The sequence below is a fragment of the Salmo salar genome, chromosome ssa19, assembly GCF_905237065.1.
Source record: "Salmo salar chromosome ssa19, Ssal_v3.1, whole genome shotgun sequence".
In the NCBI taxonomy this organism is placed as follows: Eukaryota; Metazoa; Chordata; class Actinopteri; order Salmoniformes; family Salmonidae; genus Salmo; species Salmo salar.
In genome coordinates, this window is record NC_059460.1 from 19,932,580 (window position 1) to 19,951,665 (window position 19,086).

Below are 19,086 nucleotides of genomic sequence, written 5' to 3' on the forward strand. Positions count from 1 at the left end.
ACCACATGCCAACTTAATCTCCTCAATGACATCCAGCACAGAAATAGGATCCCCTGTCAAATGAACAGCTACTACAACAGGCTAGTAGAGCCTCAAGGCGAGATTTGGGATGTGTCCCAAATGGCAACCTATTTCCTATTGACCAGAGCCCAAAAGTAGTGAGCTACATAGGGAATAGGGTGCCATTTGGGACACAGACCTAGGCAGCAGTAAGGGCGTCTGAACTCACCTGCCCCCTCTGCCCGTGCGTCGCCTTGCCAACCCTACGCAGCGCCTGGGCACCGTCAGGGACGTGAGGCAGTAGCGGAAGCGAGGGTCGCCCAAACCGCCCCCAGAGGGGCTGACCCACGGCCAGTTACCACTCTGGTCCAGACGAGACTGAGGGAGGGAGAGAGGGACAGAGAGAGAGAGAGCGCGAGGGAGATGGCGAGATGGAATGGGGGAGAGAGAGCAATAGAGAGAAGAAAATAGAAAAGGGTGAAGAGAGAGGGGAGGGAGGAGAGAGAGAAGAGAGACAAAAGCGGGAAGGGTCCGTCAGTAAGGCGTTGATGTGGTCAGCAGAGCGTGGAAGAGAAAAAAGCGGCAGCCCTGGCTGGGTGTGTGTGGCTGGCCGAAAGAGCAGCGTATGGGCTATAAATAGAGCAGCGGAGTCACAAGAGCGCAGGCAGCTACTCTACTCACAGCGTAGTACTGACAGCCGGCCTTCCTCCGGAACGCAAAGCAGCCATCTGGGTCATTCTCCTCCTCTGCCTCCGAGGAACCTGAATAGATCTAAACAAACACGGGGGGGGATGAGTTACGATAAGAGCCAGAGACAATAACAATGGGGCTGGCTACTTAGACAACAGCCATGATTGTAATCACATATCCAACTGCTACTACCGCTGCTACAACCACAACAAATAGACAGATACTAAACATTATCACCATCATTATCTGCACCCCAAATGGCAACCTGTTTCCTATACAGTTGCACTACTTCTGACCAGGGCCCATGAAGCGGTGCAGTAAATAGGAAATAGGGTTCCATTTAGGACGCAAACACCACCACCACCGGCGTTATTCATAAGTTTACCTGTGAGAAGGGTTCGTCGTCAGAGCTGGGGAAGTCATACTGGTTGAGGTCCTTGGGGTTGAACACAGAGGGGCCAGAGTGTTGGGGTGCAGAGAGAGGAGGGATCTTAGGCTTCTTCTCGTACTTCCTCTTTGTTCTGACCACATCGGTCTTCTCCGGCTGGAAGGAGAACCATAAAAGAAACTGTTACACAGCGGTGTATATTATTAAAAGGGATTCAGAGCGTGGCCTAGGTTGGTCTAGCGGTCGAAGCCGCTGCCTCCAGATCACATATACCGCTGCAGCATGGGTTTGAATCCGTCCCACTATTTCAACACACTCCATCCTCCATATTTCCTCACTACCTCTGTCCTATTCAATAAATGAACAAACATATATAGCAAGTCCTATGGAGGATAGAGAGGTGCTACAAAAAGGTATTCCGAGCCCTGTCGCATTTCATATGGAGGTGGTGCCATTCAGAAACAGAACAGTGAGTCATTGGTATGCAGATGAGAGGCGAGGCACGCACCAGATGCTTCTGCCCAGACAGATTGTGCCGCTCCCTGAAGACAGGACCCCCACCAACCCACTGACCACAACACACTCCACTCCTCCCTGCCTTCCCAAAGAGCAGACCCCACCCCTCAACCCCTCCCTGAATGAACACACTCCTCCATACCACTAGTAGAGGTTAGTGAACTGAACTCTCATTCAACCCAAGGCCCCAGAGGGAAGAGGTGGGGAGGGGGTGGGGTTATCATTTAAATCAATGGAAGGAATGAAAGCAAAGTGGGTGTGGACTAGGACTGTGGAGGGACACAGTTACATCAATAGATGAGGGTGGGGATAAACAATAGGAGAGTCACTCATCGCCCAGCTGGTTGATTGACTGCTCAATAGTCATAATGAGAAGGGTCTGTGTCCCCAATGGCACCCTTAGTTGTGCTAGCTAAATAAGTCACGAGAGCTGTACAATGATTTACTACAGTACCCATAATGCTCTGTGTAACATATCCGGTGTTATCTTAGTAAAGACCTTCCTGAAGCTACCATAATGGTGTCCCATCTCCTTATCAATACAACAGCTAATTACCTCAACTAACCTTAACCCCTGCACATTGACTCGGTACCGGTACCCCCTGTATATAACCTTGTTATTGTTATGCAAATGTATTGTGTTACTTTTAGATTGATTTGATTTTTATTTTACTTTTGTTTATTTAGTAAATATTTTATTAACTCTTGAGCTGCATTGTTGGCTAAGGGCTTGTAAGTAAGCATTTCACTGTAAGGTCTACAACTGTTGTATTCAGCGTATGTGACAAATAAAATGTGATTTGATATATGTTTCTTACTTTCGTTTTGTACTCCTTCATGTCCATGTGGTCTTGGTGGCGGTACTGGTTGCTGTTGGAGAGGGGAATGATGGGTATCGTGTAGACGGGCTTTACCAGAGCCCTCTGGGCCAGGGCCTCTGCCATAACTTCACTGCCGTAGTCAGGCATGCCATTTCTAGGGAGGACACAGAGGTAGAGGGGGTGAGGGTTATTGGAGAAATACCCTTTTAGGTCAAAATGTTGCACAATTAAACTGCAGGAGCATTCAGCAGTGTGCAAGTAGGCCTAACCATGTGTCTTTCATAAGTACTTTTTGTACTTTGCACAGGCAAGTTACTGGATGTGAGCAGGCTACACCATTTCTAAAATCAGAGAAAATACTCCGAAAAGTAGTGAAGGAAGTTGGCCACCTGGGTCTCTGCTATACAAGGGCAAAACATCTTCCATCATAGAACAATACGCCAATCCAACTGTGTGAGTAAAAATAAAACCATCAGGATGCAGACGCTAGCGCAGGGCAGGCTGATAACAGGCGGAAATTGAAATGTCACTACAAATCAAAAGCACTCAAGGAAAGAAGGAAAATCTAAACTCGCAGTGACATCTACTTTCAGATGGAATCTATCCCATTCTGATATGTCATGTTTGGAAATGCGATTCCCAAATGGCAACCTGCATTGCGCACTACTTTTGATCAGGTCCATAGGGCCCTGGTCAAAAGTAGTGCACTTTGCAGGGAATAGGGTGCTATTTGGGACAGAAAGTGTCCCACAAGGGAACAGCAAGCCCCCCAAAAATAAATTAAGAGATATAAATGCAACTAAGCAACAATAAGCCCAGCTTATTCTGTTCTGTACTGACAAAACTTTTTTTTTTTTATGGCCAGTGTATTGAGTGAAAGTGAATGAGCTCATTGCTTTGACCTTACTGCACAAATAAGGTGAATTCTAATTGATAATGCATGCAAAAAAGAGCACTGAATGATGCCCCCAATTAACATGAGCAGCAAAGCCTGACTCCATAAAACAAATGCATGGCCTTGGTCTACTCTGCTAATACCCATCATACAGGATTCGTCCCAAATGGCACTCCTCCCTACATCAGGGTTCCCCAACTGGCAGCCCGCAGGTGATTTTATTTGGCACCCCAAGTTTGCTGAGCAAAAGACATGACAAAAAAAAACTGCAAATCAGCTCCAAGTGATTTTAATTTTGGAAATTTGTTCTCAAGTATTCCCACACATAAAATAGATATGTGATCGTATACAAATGTAAGCAAGGTTTGAAATGATTAAGTTTTAGTCAAATATTATATCCGTTTGGGATTCTTGCGGTCAATTTTCAGTCCACAAATTATTTGTAATTTTGTTCCTGTCCCCTGACCATCCGCTTACAAAAGAAAATCGACCCGCAGCTGAATTTAGTTGATGATCACTTCCCTATTATAGTGTACAACTTTTGACCAGGGCCCATAGTGTACTATATAGGGAATAGGGTGCAATTTGGGATGCATCCCCAGCCTGCCCTGACTCCCAAAGGAGGCTCCTTGGGTTAACAAATAGCAGGTTTAAAAATCAACCAGACAGGCTACTACCCAAGTCACAGAACCAAAATGGCAGGTGTGTAATCAGCCTGAAAACTAACAGCTGCAGAAAGTCATTAACCTGCAATCACAGAGAAAGCAACTGTTTTCTTTGATTTGGGGGACCAATAATTTATACCCACAGCAAATAGCATTCTAAAGCCTAGATAGTAACTGAGACAAATAAAGTTGTTCAAGGTCCAAAACCCAGCGAGAAACCAGAGATAAAACAAGCTTTGAAGGGCTTTCTCACCTCTTCTCTACGATCTCCAGGGTGAGGTGTAGCAGCTCCCGCTTGCTCTTCTCCCTCCTCTTGATCATCTCCAGGATGGTGACGGCTCGGCTCAGGTCCCTCCGCAGCTTCAGCATCTTCTCATACCCAGCCTCGTCGTTCTTACGGTTCTAAAGATTGATTTACGGAGGCGCATGTAAGTAAACAACATTCTCTCCTTACTATACTTCGTAGGCCAGTTTCCTGGACCCAGATTTCTTGAACTAAAATGTATGCCCAATGCAGGCCCTAGGGAACTAGCTCTAGGTTACAGCTAAATCCAGAATTGTGTCTGGGTGACAGCTGGGTCTTTAAAGACCCTGTTGTGGGAACTGGCCTCCAGCCTCACCTTTCTGGTCTGCATCTTCTCGGTCCTCCTGCGGAAGGCCACGTAGGGGTCTGAGGTGCTGGATCCGTCTCTCTTCTCCTGCTTCACAGTAGGGATGAGCGAGCCACTCTTACAGTTTTTTCGCTTCCTCGTCCAGTAGTCAAACACCTCCTTGATCAACTCGTCATCCTCCTTCAGCAGCAGCTTGGCCTCCTGCAGGCTCACCAGCTGAGGCGGCGGCAACACACATTTAGTCAAACTGTTCTTTCTAGTACTCAATAAACCACCTAGACTAATCATGAACACCTACAGCAAACGAAAGTGCTTCCCAAACTTGTCCTTAAGTACCCCTAGCCATTCCACTTATTTAACCAAATAGGCAGAACGGCTTGGGGTACACAAGAAGAGGTTTGAGAAACACTGGCCTATGTCCTAACACTGGCCTAAGAAATGCCTTGAGCATTGTGGTGTGGTTAAAGTACCTGTGTGCCACTGCCTTTCTCCAGCCGGTCAATCATCTCCTCAAATTGCAGAGAGGTGATCTCCATCTTCTTCTTCAGCTTATTCACAAACGCCTCGTCCTCTGAATCCAGGTCGTAGTCCGGCTGCTCTGTATCCAAACTGAAAGCTGTGATGAAGAACACAAGTTGAAGTAAGAAATAACACCAACAACACTTCGCAGTACTTTTAAAGTGCTTGTCAAATGGCACCCTATTCCCAATATAGTGCACTACCTTTGACCAGAGAGCTAAGGGCCCTGGTCAAAAGTAGTGTACTTTAAAGTGAATAGGTGTTACAGAAAGATGATAAATGGGAATTCTGATAAAAACACGTCTGTTTTTTGCCCACAATCAGCAGCGTAATGCTGCCAACTCCAGAAATACGCTAAGCTTGCAAAAAACCTGCCCTCCCTTTGCATATCTGGTTCTACATGAAAGTCCTTTAAAAAAAAATGGTGCAGACAGGAGTGTTTGTAAACTGGGGCTGAGAGGGGGTCCCCTGGGCTTACTGAGTATCCAGACAGACAGACAGAGTGCCCCACTCTCCCCCCGCCGCAGCCTGCGTGAGTGTGTGTGTGGTGTGTGAGTGAGTGAGTGTGCTCAAATGCTTTCAGACAGCAGGACACGTCTGAGATCACACTGCTGCTATTAGAGACACCCCAGGGGCTGACACAATCACTTAAACATACCTCAGACAGAGCACACACACGCAGCAGCATGAACACACAAACAAACTGCAGTATGTGCACACACACACACACACACACACACAGGAAAACCAGCACACCAGGCACACTCAAGACAAACATCTGCCGACTAACTGCAGACAGAGGCAGACAGACACACAGGAGAAAAACAGACACAGACAGGTTACATGAATAGTAATAGTCCTCACGCTGTATGTGAATGAGCTGCTTTGGCATCTTGAAGTCCCCGGGGTAGAGGGACTCGTAGTAGGCGATGTTGCTCCCTGCTTCGGGGACGGGGATGACCATGTTGTCCCGTTTCTCCCCGTACACCTGCTGTGCAGAGATGGCCCGCTGGAGATGGTGCTCCTGTGGGGCAGGAATATAACAAAGGAGAGGTCATAGATTCAGTCATTATGCCTACATCAACAACAGTGCTTTGGTGAGGTGCAATGACATACACAAGGAAAACATTAAACGAGGTTAGTCTGGAGGCCAGCTACATTAACAACATCGCTTCGGTGAAATGTAAACCACATAACACACTGACTGACACCTTTAAAAACAGGAGTTTGCGCTCTTATGTGAAATGTATCAACCATGAAGCAGTCTTACTGTGTAGCAGGGCTCCAGACTGACCATTTAGTTGCATTTTCCGACCATTTGACTTGGCTGTGCGAGTAAAAACATTTATTGGTCGCATCATTGCAAGTTGCAAATTCTAGCTGGTCACCACACCAAAAATGGTCCTGTTTTTGGGAGGCTAAAAGCATGATTTGATTAAACGGTACATCTTAATTAAAGTGCATTGATTCCTGCTATGAAAGTGCCTGACTTGCCCATTTTACCAAGGCCGGCTGCTGTGGCTGACACTCTTTCCCTCCACCTGTGCCCTCTACTTAGCCTACGACTGGACGGGTTAGGACATTCAATTTGCTGTTAATTGATTAATCTATTACAGGGCTACCTATCAGCAATATTTACAGTTAGCAATCTCTGTGTTTTCAGTTTCTACACCCTAAATTGGTGAATTAGCCCCCAAATTAGCCTATAAGCTTGTGCACAAAAACTTGTAGGCAAAAGGTTACCTATTCAGCAAAAAAAATAGTTACAAATTCTGGAGCCCTATTTTGACAGTAAACTATAGCAACAATAGCCTTATTGTCAACCCAGAATGCATGACCATCACTGATTTATGTTGCACATTAAAATTACTTCATGCATTCCTGCTTTGATGAATTTTTTATTTACTTAATATACCATATCCGTAGTCTATTTTATTTTAAGCACTGCGGCTACTAGGGGTGTGAATGTTTAAACGGGATCATTAACATTAATAAAAATGTTTTGTTATTTTCCCCACAATTACAAAAGCCTGTATTGCTTGAATTGATTACCCTTTTCAGACATAAATGGAATGTGGCCCCTTGAAAGCGCTTCGGCTACAGCATGTTTGCCTGTTAGGGTAGGCTACACTACGGCTTTAAAAAAAAGCTCACACGAAACCCTCTGGATTTTTACGGGCATTTTACTTGTCTGTAAAGGAATGCAGCAGAAGCAAGACTAACATCCATCACTAGGTGACCAAAACTGTCAATCAAATAACCTTCAGCTGCTGCATGCAGCCTGCCTGCGCGCAGACCACTCTCTACTAAAAAAAAGTCATTTAAAGTTTGTTAAATACCATGACTTACCAAGATATTTAATAGAAAAACATTAGCTACTCTACCATATAAATCAGCATAAAAAATTAGCAGCACATCAACCAACAACGTATACTACTGTCAGGGAAACAATACCGAACATTCTATGCCAGAGCAGAATTGTACTGTCTGAAAAAGGTAGGGATGCTTCTGACACGGCACTTTTTTTCTACATCTGAAAAATGTAAGCAATTGTCGCTATCGACATATTACTGTAGCTGCGTTGTCTCTGTAAAGGGTTGTGGTAGATACAACTCCATTGCATAGGCCCTAGCGGTTACACATATGTAATAGGACACTTATTCTGCATTGTGAATTGACATGGAAGTTTTTTTTTTTTTTTTTTAATTGTGAATTAACGGAACCCGCCCCCCCCAAAAAATGGCTGTTTAAATGTTACGCAAAATTTCAATTAGTCAGGTCCCTAGTGGCTACTAATTTATTATATTGCGTATGCCGTGACAATTTTGGTGCCACCAAATCATGGGCTAGTGCCAATTGAAAAAGTTAAAGGCAGGGGAAAACAGTTAGTCTGGAGCCTGGAGTGTAAACTAACCCTGTGTTACACAATCCGATCCTTAGGCCATTCCACATAGGCTAACAATGTTATAACCCTGGCTCCATCTAGCAGTAGGTCCAGTGTCCCCATCTGAAGTCACATCCACATTGCAGGTTTCTAAAATATGCTTCAAACAGTTCTACATTAATGTGGACGCTACCATGATTACAGATAATCCTGAAAGAATCATTAATAATGATGAGTGAGAAAGTTAGAGGCATTTACATCATATCCCCCAGAAAGGCTAAGCTCCCGTTATTGTAATCGTGAGAGGTTAACATGTCTCGGGGGTATGATATTTGTGCATCTAACTTTCTCACTCATTCAGGACTATCCATAATCATGGTAGCATCCACATTAATGTAGACGTGTTTCGAAACATATTCTATCTACAATAAAAGGGGTTCCAAAATGACAATTTCTATTGTTCACAAAATAATCTGAAACCACCAAAACAAACTGCAAAATGCATCCAACAAGTTTGTAAAGTCACAAGCTTGATATAATCATTGCGTACTAGGAATATGGGACCAAACCCTAAACTTGACTACTTTAATACACATAAGTGAATTTGTCCCAATACTTTTGGTTCCCTAAAATGGAGGGGCCTATGTACAAAAGTGCTGTAATTTCTAAACGGTCACCCGATATGGAAACTACCCACAAATTTAAGATGAATCTGCACTTTCACCTCAGTCATGGTATCATTTCAAATCCAAAGTGCTGGGGTAGAGCCAAAACAACAAATGCGTCACTGTCCCAATACAAGCTCACTATGTGTGGCAATTTAGCAATTAGGATTTGTTATCTGTAATGGTTATGATAGATTAGGCATTGTTACGCACTGTTGGCATAGACTTAGATAAATGCGTACATATTTTTCCAGTGGGGGCCTTGTGCTCTAAAACTAGATTTGTTTTCTCCATTCAAGTACTCTATTTTTATGCCCATCCCTAGAATTCACGAGCAATTATCCAAATAAACCATATCATATCAATAAAAAATAAACTACCATGACAATATGTCCTATTGACTGACTCTAGCCTTTGGCTCCATGAGAGCCAACATACCAACCTGCATCCCACTGCTGGCTTGCCTCTGAAGCTAAGCATTGTTGGTCCTGGTTGGTCCATGGATGAGAGACCAAATGCTGTTGGAAGTGGTGTTGGAGGGCCAGTAGAAGGCACTCTTTCCTCTGGTCTAAAACAAATATCGAAAATGTCCCAGGGCAGTGATTGGGGACATTGCCCCGTGTAGGGAGCAGTCTTTCGGATGGAACGTAAAATGGGTTTCCTGACTCTCTGTGGTCACTAAAGATCCTTTATCGTAAGAGTAGGAGTGTCCTGGCTCAATTCCCAAATCTGACCATGGCCACCTAATAATCCCTAGCTTCCAATTGGCTGATTCATCCCCCCTCTCCCCTGTAACTATACCCCATGTCGTTGCTGTAAATGACAATGTATTCTCAGTTAATTTACCTGGTCAAATCAAAAAGGGATGAAGAGAGCAGATGGGCTATACAAGCAAACTGTGACTGCCTGTGCTCTGGTTAACTATGATAACATTTCACACCGAGTAGGCATGTCCAATTCACAGGGGAAAGCCATCACTGAGAGTTTACATAACGACCATAGGGATTGACATTAGGCGCTCAAGGGCACTTGCCCATTGTTTTTAACTTGCCCAAAGATTATAATCTGGCAACCAGGCGAGATTAATGTCACTCACTAGACCAAATGTGTATATGGTTTAGCACATGGTGTGGCCAATTACCTTAACGGTTTAGACAGAGGAAGCAGAATCAACAATACGTGTCTAACAGTTAGCCTAAACAAATCTCTTCAATACATGAATTGGCAAGGTTCCATCCAACAGGACAGAGAAACATTAACTTCAAGAGGTAACGTAGCACCACCATCAATGCACATAATTTAGGCTAGCCAAGTGACATACCAATGATTCAGCAACAAACAGCCTTCTGCCAAAACCAGTTAATGTTGTTAATATCTTAGAACAAATGATGTACATCGGCGCAAGACGAGAAGCTAGTATCTGAAGTAAGTCTACAAACAGACCGGTCTTGGGCCTTCCTTCTCTCAGTTGAAGCAAATCTTGACGCAACACCCAGCTCACATTTTCTTCAATGCGAGGAAACACAATTTACATCATGTTCTATGATGATAATGGCCAACCCAAGAAATACTTTGAGGTGTATTAACTAGGAAGCAAACGGGCCAGAAACAGGGAGGGACCTTCCTGAATTTGTCCTACAAGAAACAATATGCACTAATGAACACATTGGGCAGGGTGAGATCTTGCATAAGGAACCAATTAGAAACAGGCCAGAGCCAGACTTCCCTTCTCTGGAGAACGTCAGGCTGCGACCGACTCTAGCCTGAACCACAGGGAAAGCATCAAGATAAGACTAAGATCGAAACCTACTACGCCGGCTCCGACGCTCGACGGATGTGCCAAGGCTTGCAAACTATCAGATTACAAAAGGGAAACCTAGCCGAGAGCTGCCCAGCGACAAGAGCCTACCAGACGAGCTAAATGCCTTCTATGCCTGCTTTGAGAAAAGCAACAGCACGCCAATGGTGGAACCAGTTTACCCCTGAAACTAGGACTGCAGAGTCCCTGCCCATCTTCTGAAAACATCCGGAACCCTATATAGGTTCAGCACTTTTGTGAAACAGCAGTTAAAATATATGGCAAATAAAACTGGATGGTCTTGAGCGATAGATGGGCGGGGTTGAGGGTAGCTGAAGGATGGGATTAAAAAAACAAAAGCTAACTATTGTGTCCATGAAATGTATATAGCATGTATAAGCTGGCAGTAGAACCATAAGTTGTGTCTACTAGTTTACTCCAATTAGGGGAGGGGTTGGTAGGGTTAGGGGAAAATAAAGGACAATAAAATATCTACACACACACACAGTATTCAGAACCCTTCCCCTTTTCCACATTGAGCCATTTTAGAATAAGGCTGAAATGTAACAATCTACACAAAATACCCCCATAATGACAAAGCAAAAAACAGGTTTAGAAATTTTTCGCAAATATATATATATATATATATATATAAAAAAAAACACAAATAGCTTATTTACATGAGAATTCAGACCCTTTGCTTTGATACTCGAAATTGAGCTCCAGTGCACCCCGTGTTTCCATTGATCATCCTTAAGATGTTTCTACAACTTGATTTGGAAAGGCAACACCGGTCTACATAAGGTCCCACAGTTGACAGTGCATGTCAGAACAAAAACCAAGCCATGAGGTCGAAGGAACTGTCCGTAGAGCTCCGAGACAGCATTGTGTTGAGGCACAGATCTGGGGAAGGATACCAAAAACATTTTGCAGCAATGGAGGTCCCCAAGAACACAGTGCACTCCATTATTCTTAAACAGAATTAGTTTGGAACCACCAAGACTCTTCCTAGAGCTGGCCGCCTGCCAAACTGAGCAATCTGGGGAGGGGGGGCACCTTGGTCAGGGAGGTGACTAAGCTAGAGATATAATTTGTTTTGCATGGGCTGCATCTCAATCCACCACATCCAACTACGTCGGCCTTCTGCATCTGCAGAGGGGGCCGAGCTACAGTGGTGTTTGTCAGACCATGATACACCCCCCCCCAAAAAATAATGTTTTTTATTTTATTTATTTTTTCGGCCTTCTCATGAAAACATCCGTAGCATCCGAATGATTTATCCTAAAAACTATTATGACCACTATGGAGAGACTCAGGAACGAACACGATGGTGTTCTCCGTTTCGCTCTACGACCCCCACGTGTCACAGGACTCATCTGAAGGTAACCCATACAAACAAATGGAGGTAGTTTAGTGCCAACAAAAATAAGGGGTTAAATGTGTGTCCAGAAAAATATTAATATTTGCTGATCTTTCTTACAGCTTCCAGATATAGGACAGCCACTTCAAAACATTTGGCAGAAAATAATTTTTTTAAATTACTGTTTTTGGGGTCATTTATGAATGTGTTATTCAATGCGTTTCTATGGGCTACAGTAGTAAAGGCCAAATTCAATTATAATTTTTTTTATACCTAAACGAGTCCTAAAATTCTAAATCAAATTGCTAAATGATGCATGGTATGACCATCTTAAAACAATTCTATATGTTAGCTTAGTACACTGCCCCCCTACCCCACTTAGACTTTGAGGTTAACCTGTCTCCTCCCCTTCATCTACACTGAATCTAGATTAGAGGTCGACTGATTGATTTTTCAACACCGATGACGATTATTGGAGGACCAAAAAAAGCCGCTACCGATTAAATCGGCCGATTATTTTATTTATAATAATGACAATTACAGCAATACTGAATGAACACTTATTTATACTTAATATAATCCATCAATAAAATCAATTTAGCCTCAAATAAATATTGAAACATGTTCAATTTGGTTTAAATAATGCAAAAACAAAGTGTTGGAGAAGAAAGTAAAAGTGCAATATGTGCCATGCAAAAAAGCTAACGTTTGGTTCCTTTTAACATGAGTCTTCAATATTCCCAGGTAAGACGTTTTAGGTTGTAGTTATTATAGGACTATTTCTCTCTATACCATTTGTATTTCATACACCTTTGACTATTGGATGTTCTTATAGGCACTTTAGTATTGCCAGTGTAACAGTATAGCTTCCGTCCCTCTCCTCGCTCCTACCTGGGCTCGAACCAGGAAAACATCGACAACAGCCACCCTCGAAGCAGCGTTACAACTACTCCAAGTCTCAGAGCGAGTGACGTTTGAAACGCTATTAGCGCGCACCCCGCTAACTAGCTAGCCATTTCACATCGGTTACACCAGCCTAATCTTGGGAGTTGATAGGCTTGAAGTCATAAACCGCGCAATGCTTGAAGCATTGCGAAGAGCTGCTGGCAAAACGCACGAAAGTGCTGTTTGAATGAATGCTTACGAGCCTGTTGGTGCCTACCACCGCTCAATCAAATCATAGACTTAATTATAATATAATAAACACACAGAAATACGAGCGTTAGGTCATTAATATGGTCGAATCCGGAAACTCTCGAAAACAAAACGTTTTTTTTTCTTTCAGTGAAATACGGAACCGTTCCGTATTTTATCTAACGGGTGGCATCCCCAAGTCTAAATATTCCTGTTACATTGCACAACCTTCAATGTTATGTCATAATTACGTAAAACTCTGGCAAATTAGTTAGCAACGAGCCAGGCGGCCCAAACGGTTGCATATACCCTGACTCTGCGTGCATATACCCTGACTCTGCGTGCATATACCCTGACTCTGCGTGCATATACCCTTTTTGTGTCTATGTACTCTCCTAACATAACCTAATGTTTTGCTTTCGCTGTAAAGCCTTTTGGAAATCGGACAACGTGGTTCAATTCAGGAGAAGTGTATCTATAAAATGGTGTAAAATAGTCCTGTTTGAGAACTTTGAATTATGACATTTTGTGGTTTTAAATTTGGCGCTCTGATTTTTCACTGGCTGTTGAATAGTCCCCTAGAGAGGTTAAAGCTTGGTTGCAAATGGGTCTTCCAAATGGACAATGATCCCAAGCATACTTCCAAAGTTGTGGCAAAATGGCTTAAGGACAACAAAGTCAAGGTATTGGAGTGGCCATCACAAAGCCCTGACCTCAATTCCATAGACAATTTGTTGGCAGAACTGAAAAAGTGTGTGCGAGCAAGGAGGCCTACAAACAAGACTCAGGAACACCAGCTCTGTCAGGAGGAATGGGCCAAAATTCACCCAACTTATTGTGGGAAGCTTGTGGAAGGCTACCCGAAACATTTGACCCAAGTTAAACAATTGAAAGGCAATACTAACAAATACTAATTGAGTGTATGTAAACTTCTGACCCACTGGGAATGTGATGTAAAAAAACAAATGCTGAAATAAATCTCTACTCTCTATAATTCTCTACTATTATTCTGACATTTCACATTCTTAAAATAAAGTGGTGATCCTAACTGACTTAAGACAGGGAATTTTTACTGGGATTAAATGTCAGGAATTGTGAAAAACTCAGTTTAAATGTATTTGGCTAAGGTGTATGTAAACTTGTGACTTCAACTGTACCTACAAAAGCGAAGCGAAAGATGTACAATATTAGAGTGAGAGTTAACATTTTAATTAGTGGGGCTCCTGGGCTGCCAATTTGCCTGGGAAAGGATCCCTGGGCAAGAAGAGCTTGAAGACCCCTGTCGTAGCAGTATTAGCTAAGGCAGGTATAACCTGTAGCGTGGATGGTGACAAAGAGAGAAGGACCCTGATAGGAAAGTCCATGATAGCTATGATACAGAAACCTTGCTACAAGAAGCAGCATGCTTGCCTCAGCGCCAGTCTGTTTGTGCCATCATGCCAACTCCTTCTCAATCTTGGTCATGCAAAACAGAGTTGGCATTGACAAGAGTAGAAACCTCTGGAACCAGGCTAGCACTACACGACCCTACTGCCATTAAACTACCTGAGAGACAGCTATGCCACACTCCTAAAACAGAATGTCACGTAGGCTATTTTTACAGCTGATTCATTCCAATGATTTAATGATCCCTTGATGCACAGGAGGTGACTCCAATAAAAGTTGCCTTGACAATCAAAGTGTGGCCTCCAGTAGGTGTTCAGACTTAAGCTGATTACATGGGTCCTGGTCCAAATTAGTGGATTATATAGGGACTAAGGGTGCCATTTGTGACACACAGGATGACTCCAAGCCAGTCTTCTCAGTCAGAGTGGTATAATCAAAGGTAGAGGTAGGCTTACATTCAATTCAATTACAACTTTCCTCATTTAGTTGATTGTTTGGTCGATAGGCTGTTGGTTGACCGAGAATTTTTTAGTGGAGCAGTTGCGAAAAAAATATAATGCCACACATCTTGACTGACACCCGTCTCAGTGGACTAATCCATTGCAGAGGCCGTGGGGATGGCACACCAGTATAATTTTTTTACATTTACATTTTAGTCATTTAGCAGACGCTCTTATCCAGAGCGACTTACAGTAGTGAATGCATACATTTCATACATTTTTCCCGTACTGGTCCCCCGTGGGAATTGAACCCACAACCCTGGCGTTGCAAACACCATGCTCTACCAACAGCCACACAGGACCTATAATTTACGGTTAATTCCCAATCTACAATGCTTGTTTGGTTACTGTAATGTCTGTTAATGCATTCAATATATTATTACAGTCTTTTAAAGTTCATTGTCTAAGTGGACATGTTTGCAGAGCACACAACCTAGGCAACACTTGTGAAAATTTGATTTATTTCATTCCATTTATTGGAGTCACCTCCTGTGCATCAAGGGATCATTAAATCATTGGAATGAATCAGCTGTGAAAATAGGCTACGTGACATTGTTTTATTTCTGTTTTAGGAGTGTGGCATAGCTGTCTCTCAGGTAGTTTAATGGCAGTAGGGTCGTGTAGTGCTAGCCTGGTTCCAGAGGTTTCTACTCTTGTCAATGCCAACTCTGTTTTGCATGACCAAGATTGAGAAGGAGTTGGCATGATGGCACAAGTGGTCAATTTATTAATTATTTTGTTTGGAGTGCTCCGGTCAATGTTGAGTAAGGACACGCACCTGATTATGCATAAAAGTAGGCCTAGGCTACCTGGCAAATTTTTTTTTAACCTTTATTTAACAAGGCAAGTCCATTAACAACAAATTCTTATTTACAATGACAGTCTACCCCGGACGACACTGGGCCAATTGTGCGCTGCCCTATGGGACTCCCAATCACAATTTACATCCATTGAGACTGACAATAGTTCTTCAATATAGGCTATTTGAAAAATCTTTCCAGCTCTCCCCGTTTCGATAACCACTATGCGTGTAAGGGGGGAAATTATTCTCTGATACGGTGGATACGTCTTAACCTGTTTAGGATAGGGGGCAGTATTGACACGGCTGGATAAAAAACATACCCGATTTAATCTGGTTACCACTCCTACCCAGTAACTAGAATATGCATATACTTATTACATATGGATATAAAACACCCTAAATTTTCTAAAACTGTTTGAATGGTGTCTGTGAGTATAACAGAACTCAAATGGCAGGTCAAAACCTGAGAGATTCCTTTACAGGAAGTGGCCTGTCTGACCATTTCTTGAACTTCTTTTCCATCTCTATCATTTACTAAGGATCTCTGCTCTAACGTGACACTTCCCACGTCGTCCATAGGCGCTCAGAGCCCGGGAAAAAACAGAATGTCGTCATTCCAGCCCCAGGCTGAAACACATTATCGCCTTTCTCAAGTGGCCGATCAAGGGACACTGGGCTTATGCGCGTGACCCCGACCGCCCCCGCCTTTGGGATTTTTTCCTCTGTTTGCCGAAAAGGAGATTCCCTGTCGGAATATTATCGCTTTTCTACGGAAAAATGTCGTAAAAATTGATTTTAAACAGCGGTTGACATGCTTCGAAGTACGGTAATGGAATACTTAGAATTTTATTGTCACGAATTGCGCCACGCGCGCGACACTTCTTTACTATTTCGGATAGTGTCTGGAACGCACGAACAAAACGCCGCTATTCGGATATAACGATGGATTATTTTGGACCAAACCAACATTTGTTATTGAAGTAGCAGTCCTGGGTTTGCATTCTGACGAAGGCAACAAAAGGTAATCAAACTTTTATAATAGTAAATATGATTATGGTGAGTGCTAAACTTGCCGGGTGTCTAAATAGCGAGCCCGTGATGCCTGGGCTATGTACTTAGAATATTGCAAAATGTGCTTTCACCAAAAAGCTATTTTAAAATCGGACATATCGAGTGCATAGAGGAGGTCTGTATCTATAATTCTTAAAATAATTATGCTTTTTGTGAACGTTTATCGTGAGTAATTTAGTAAAATGTTAGCGAATTCCCCGGAAGTTTGCGGGGGGTATGCTAGTTCTGAACGTCACATGCTAATGTAAAAAGCTGGTTTTTGATATAAATATGAACTTGATTGAACAAAACATGCATGTATTGTATAACATAATGTCCTAGGGTTGTCATCTGATGAAGATCAAAGGTGAGTGCTGCATTTAGCTGTCTTCTGGGTTTTGGTGACATTATATGCTGGCTTGAAAAATGGGTGTCTGATTATTTCTGGCTTGGTACTCTGCTGACATAATCTAATGTTTTGCTTTCGTTGTAAAGCCTTTTTGAAATCGGACAGTGTGGTTAGATTAACGAGAGTCTTGTCTTTAAATGGCTGTAAAATAGTCATATGTTTGAGAAATTGAAGTAATAGGATTTTTAAGGTTTTGAAAATCGCGCCACAGGCTGGCAGTGGCTGTTACGTAGGTGGGACGAATTCGTCCCGCCTAGCCTAGAGAGGTTAAAATAGGCCTACCTGATTACTTATCCTTGCGCAAATACAGCTGTCTGTATGGAGTTCACTGGCATGGGAAAGTGAGGGTTCATAACATTTTATACAATGTTGCAAGATTGTTAACTTTTGGGGTGGACACAGTTGATACAATGTTTCAAGTTCCTTGCAGACAGGCCATGCATAGCTACACAGTATATGTTCTACCTGCAGGCTGCAATGTTTTTATATGTTGGATTTATGTAGGCTATTTTTACATCGTTGGCAATGGAAGTTCATTTTAGATTTGTATATTTTCATTTAGATTCAATTTTGATTAACCACCTGACAGTGATTGAGACATGAAGACTATTCTAAAATAAATGAAACTGTTCCATGAAAATGTGCATGTGAAAATCAGAACTGGCATGCAGATCGGTTGAAATGGTAAGATAAACTGGCACTGCAAATGGAAAAGGTTGCTGACCCCTGGTGTAGACTATTACTGGCAACTTTGAACAGTGGCAGAATCTGCGAAGGCCAGCAGCAGCGGTGGTTCGGAAACATTTTTTTTTAAATTCTGGTTAGGCTCTCTGGCTCCCTCCTGAGTCATTTGTGTTTTAATTATTGAATCACAGTGTGCTTAAAGCATCAGACAAGCTGGCTGTAGCCTACATATTGTTTATTTTATTAAAACATATAGGGTATGTCCCTATGAAGAAATACACATGTACAAATGTTGACCAGACGATTGGTGGAAAGAACAGACGACTCTTGGGTCGACAAATTATTATTTTTTTTAAGTCGGTGACAGCCCTGAATTAATTTCTTACATTCAACTAAAACTGTCCACACAGGCCTGATCAAGGACTCGTTCAGTATTCGAGTAGATCTCTGTACATATTATAGTAGCCTAATAGTAAATTCTAGTAAAGTAGCAGGTGCACTGGCACTGAACTCCAATCATGCAGCTTCAACATTTAAGCAGGGATGTATAAGGCTGTGTGTATTGTGACGTTATTTAGCTAGGTGTAATAATGTGTAGGATCATGAAACACTAGCTCTGTCTCTGACATGTTCCTCTTGACGGATTACAAAACTCAAACTGTGCGAGGCAAGCAGGGGCTGGAAATTGTTCACTACATGGGACATAACAGCCAAACGCTCAAAGGGGATACCTAGTCAGTTGCGCAACAATGCATTCAACCGAAATGTGTCTTTTGCATTTAACCCAGCCCGTCAATCAGAGAAGTGCGGGGCTTAACTGCTTTGCGCAAGGGTGGAACTGCAGATTTTTCCACCATGCCGGCTCGGGATTCGAACCAGCGATCGTTTGGTTACTGACCCAGTCCATTCACTAACCAAGTAGCCCAACTGTACAAAGAGAAATCCACCACAAGACAAAGACAATCAATTTGGTACAGGACAGTAAAGGGAGAAGTTATTACGGCCATTATAGATCCAGCCAAACAGTATTTTCGATTTCTTAGTTTCCCTCACTTTCCTCCATTTCAAAATTCCACAAACACTGCATAAAACATTGAGCTGTATAAAATATGCATGCTGTTGATTTTGGTATGGTTTCACAATAGCCCGCCAGCCAGAGAGCTTTGCGTTCAAGATTTAAAACCACCAAACCAGTTCCTGGTCAGGGGAAGCTAGCTACCAATCCATCCAGTCTGCCCCAGTCAATCAGCTCCCAGAGTGTGTCCCAAATAGCACCATATTCTCTACATACTGAACTAATTGAGCACTA

The 19,086-nt window shown here is 42.8% G+C and overlaps 1 protein-coding gene across 3 annotated transcripts in view; it reads right to left on the minus strand.

Moving 5' to 3' along the window:
* The window catches only part of LOC106578561 (enhancer of polycomb homolog 1), a 67,285-nt gene that overhangs the window by 33,279 nt on the left and 14,920 nt on the right, over positions 1–19,086 (minus strand). For 2 of the 3 annotated variants that reach the window (XM_014157547.2, XM_014157545.2), the window contains 8 exons: positions 5,970–6,129; positions 5,057–5,202; positions 4,596–4,802; positions 4,229–4,377; positions 2,413–2,569; positions 1,076–1,234; positions 682–771; positions 230–378 (listed from right to left, as the gene is read on the minus strand). In XM_014157547.2, coding sequence (XP_014013022.1) covers positions 230–378; positions 682–771; positions 1,076–1,234; positions 2,413–2,569; positions 4,229–4,377; positions 4,596–4,802; positions 5,057–5,202; positions 5,970–6,069 — 1,157 coding nt within the window. In that variant the 5' untranslated portion in view covers positions 6,070–6,129. Of the gene's footprint in view, positions 1–229; positions 379–681; positions 772–1,075; positions 1,235–2,412; positions 2,570–4,228; positions 4,378–4,595; positions 4,803–5,056; positions 5,203–5,969; positions 6,130–9,096; positions 10,929–19,086 lie in introns of those variants that run through there. The other variant, XM_014157546.2, reaches the window with a different exon arrangement.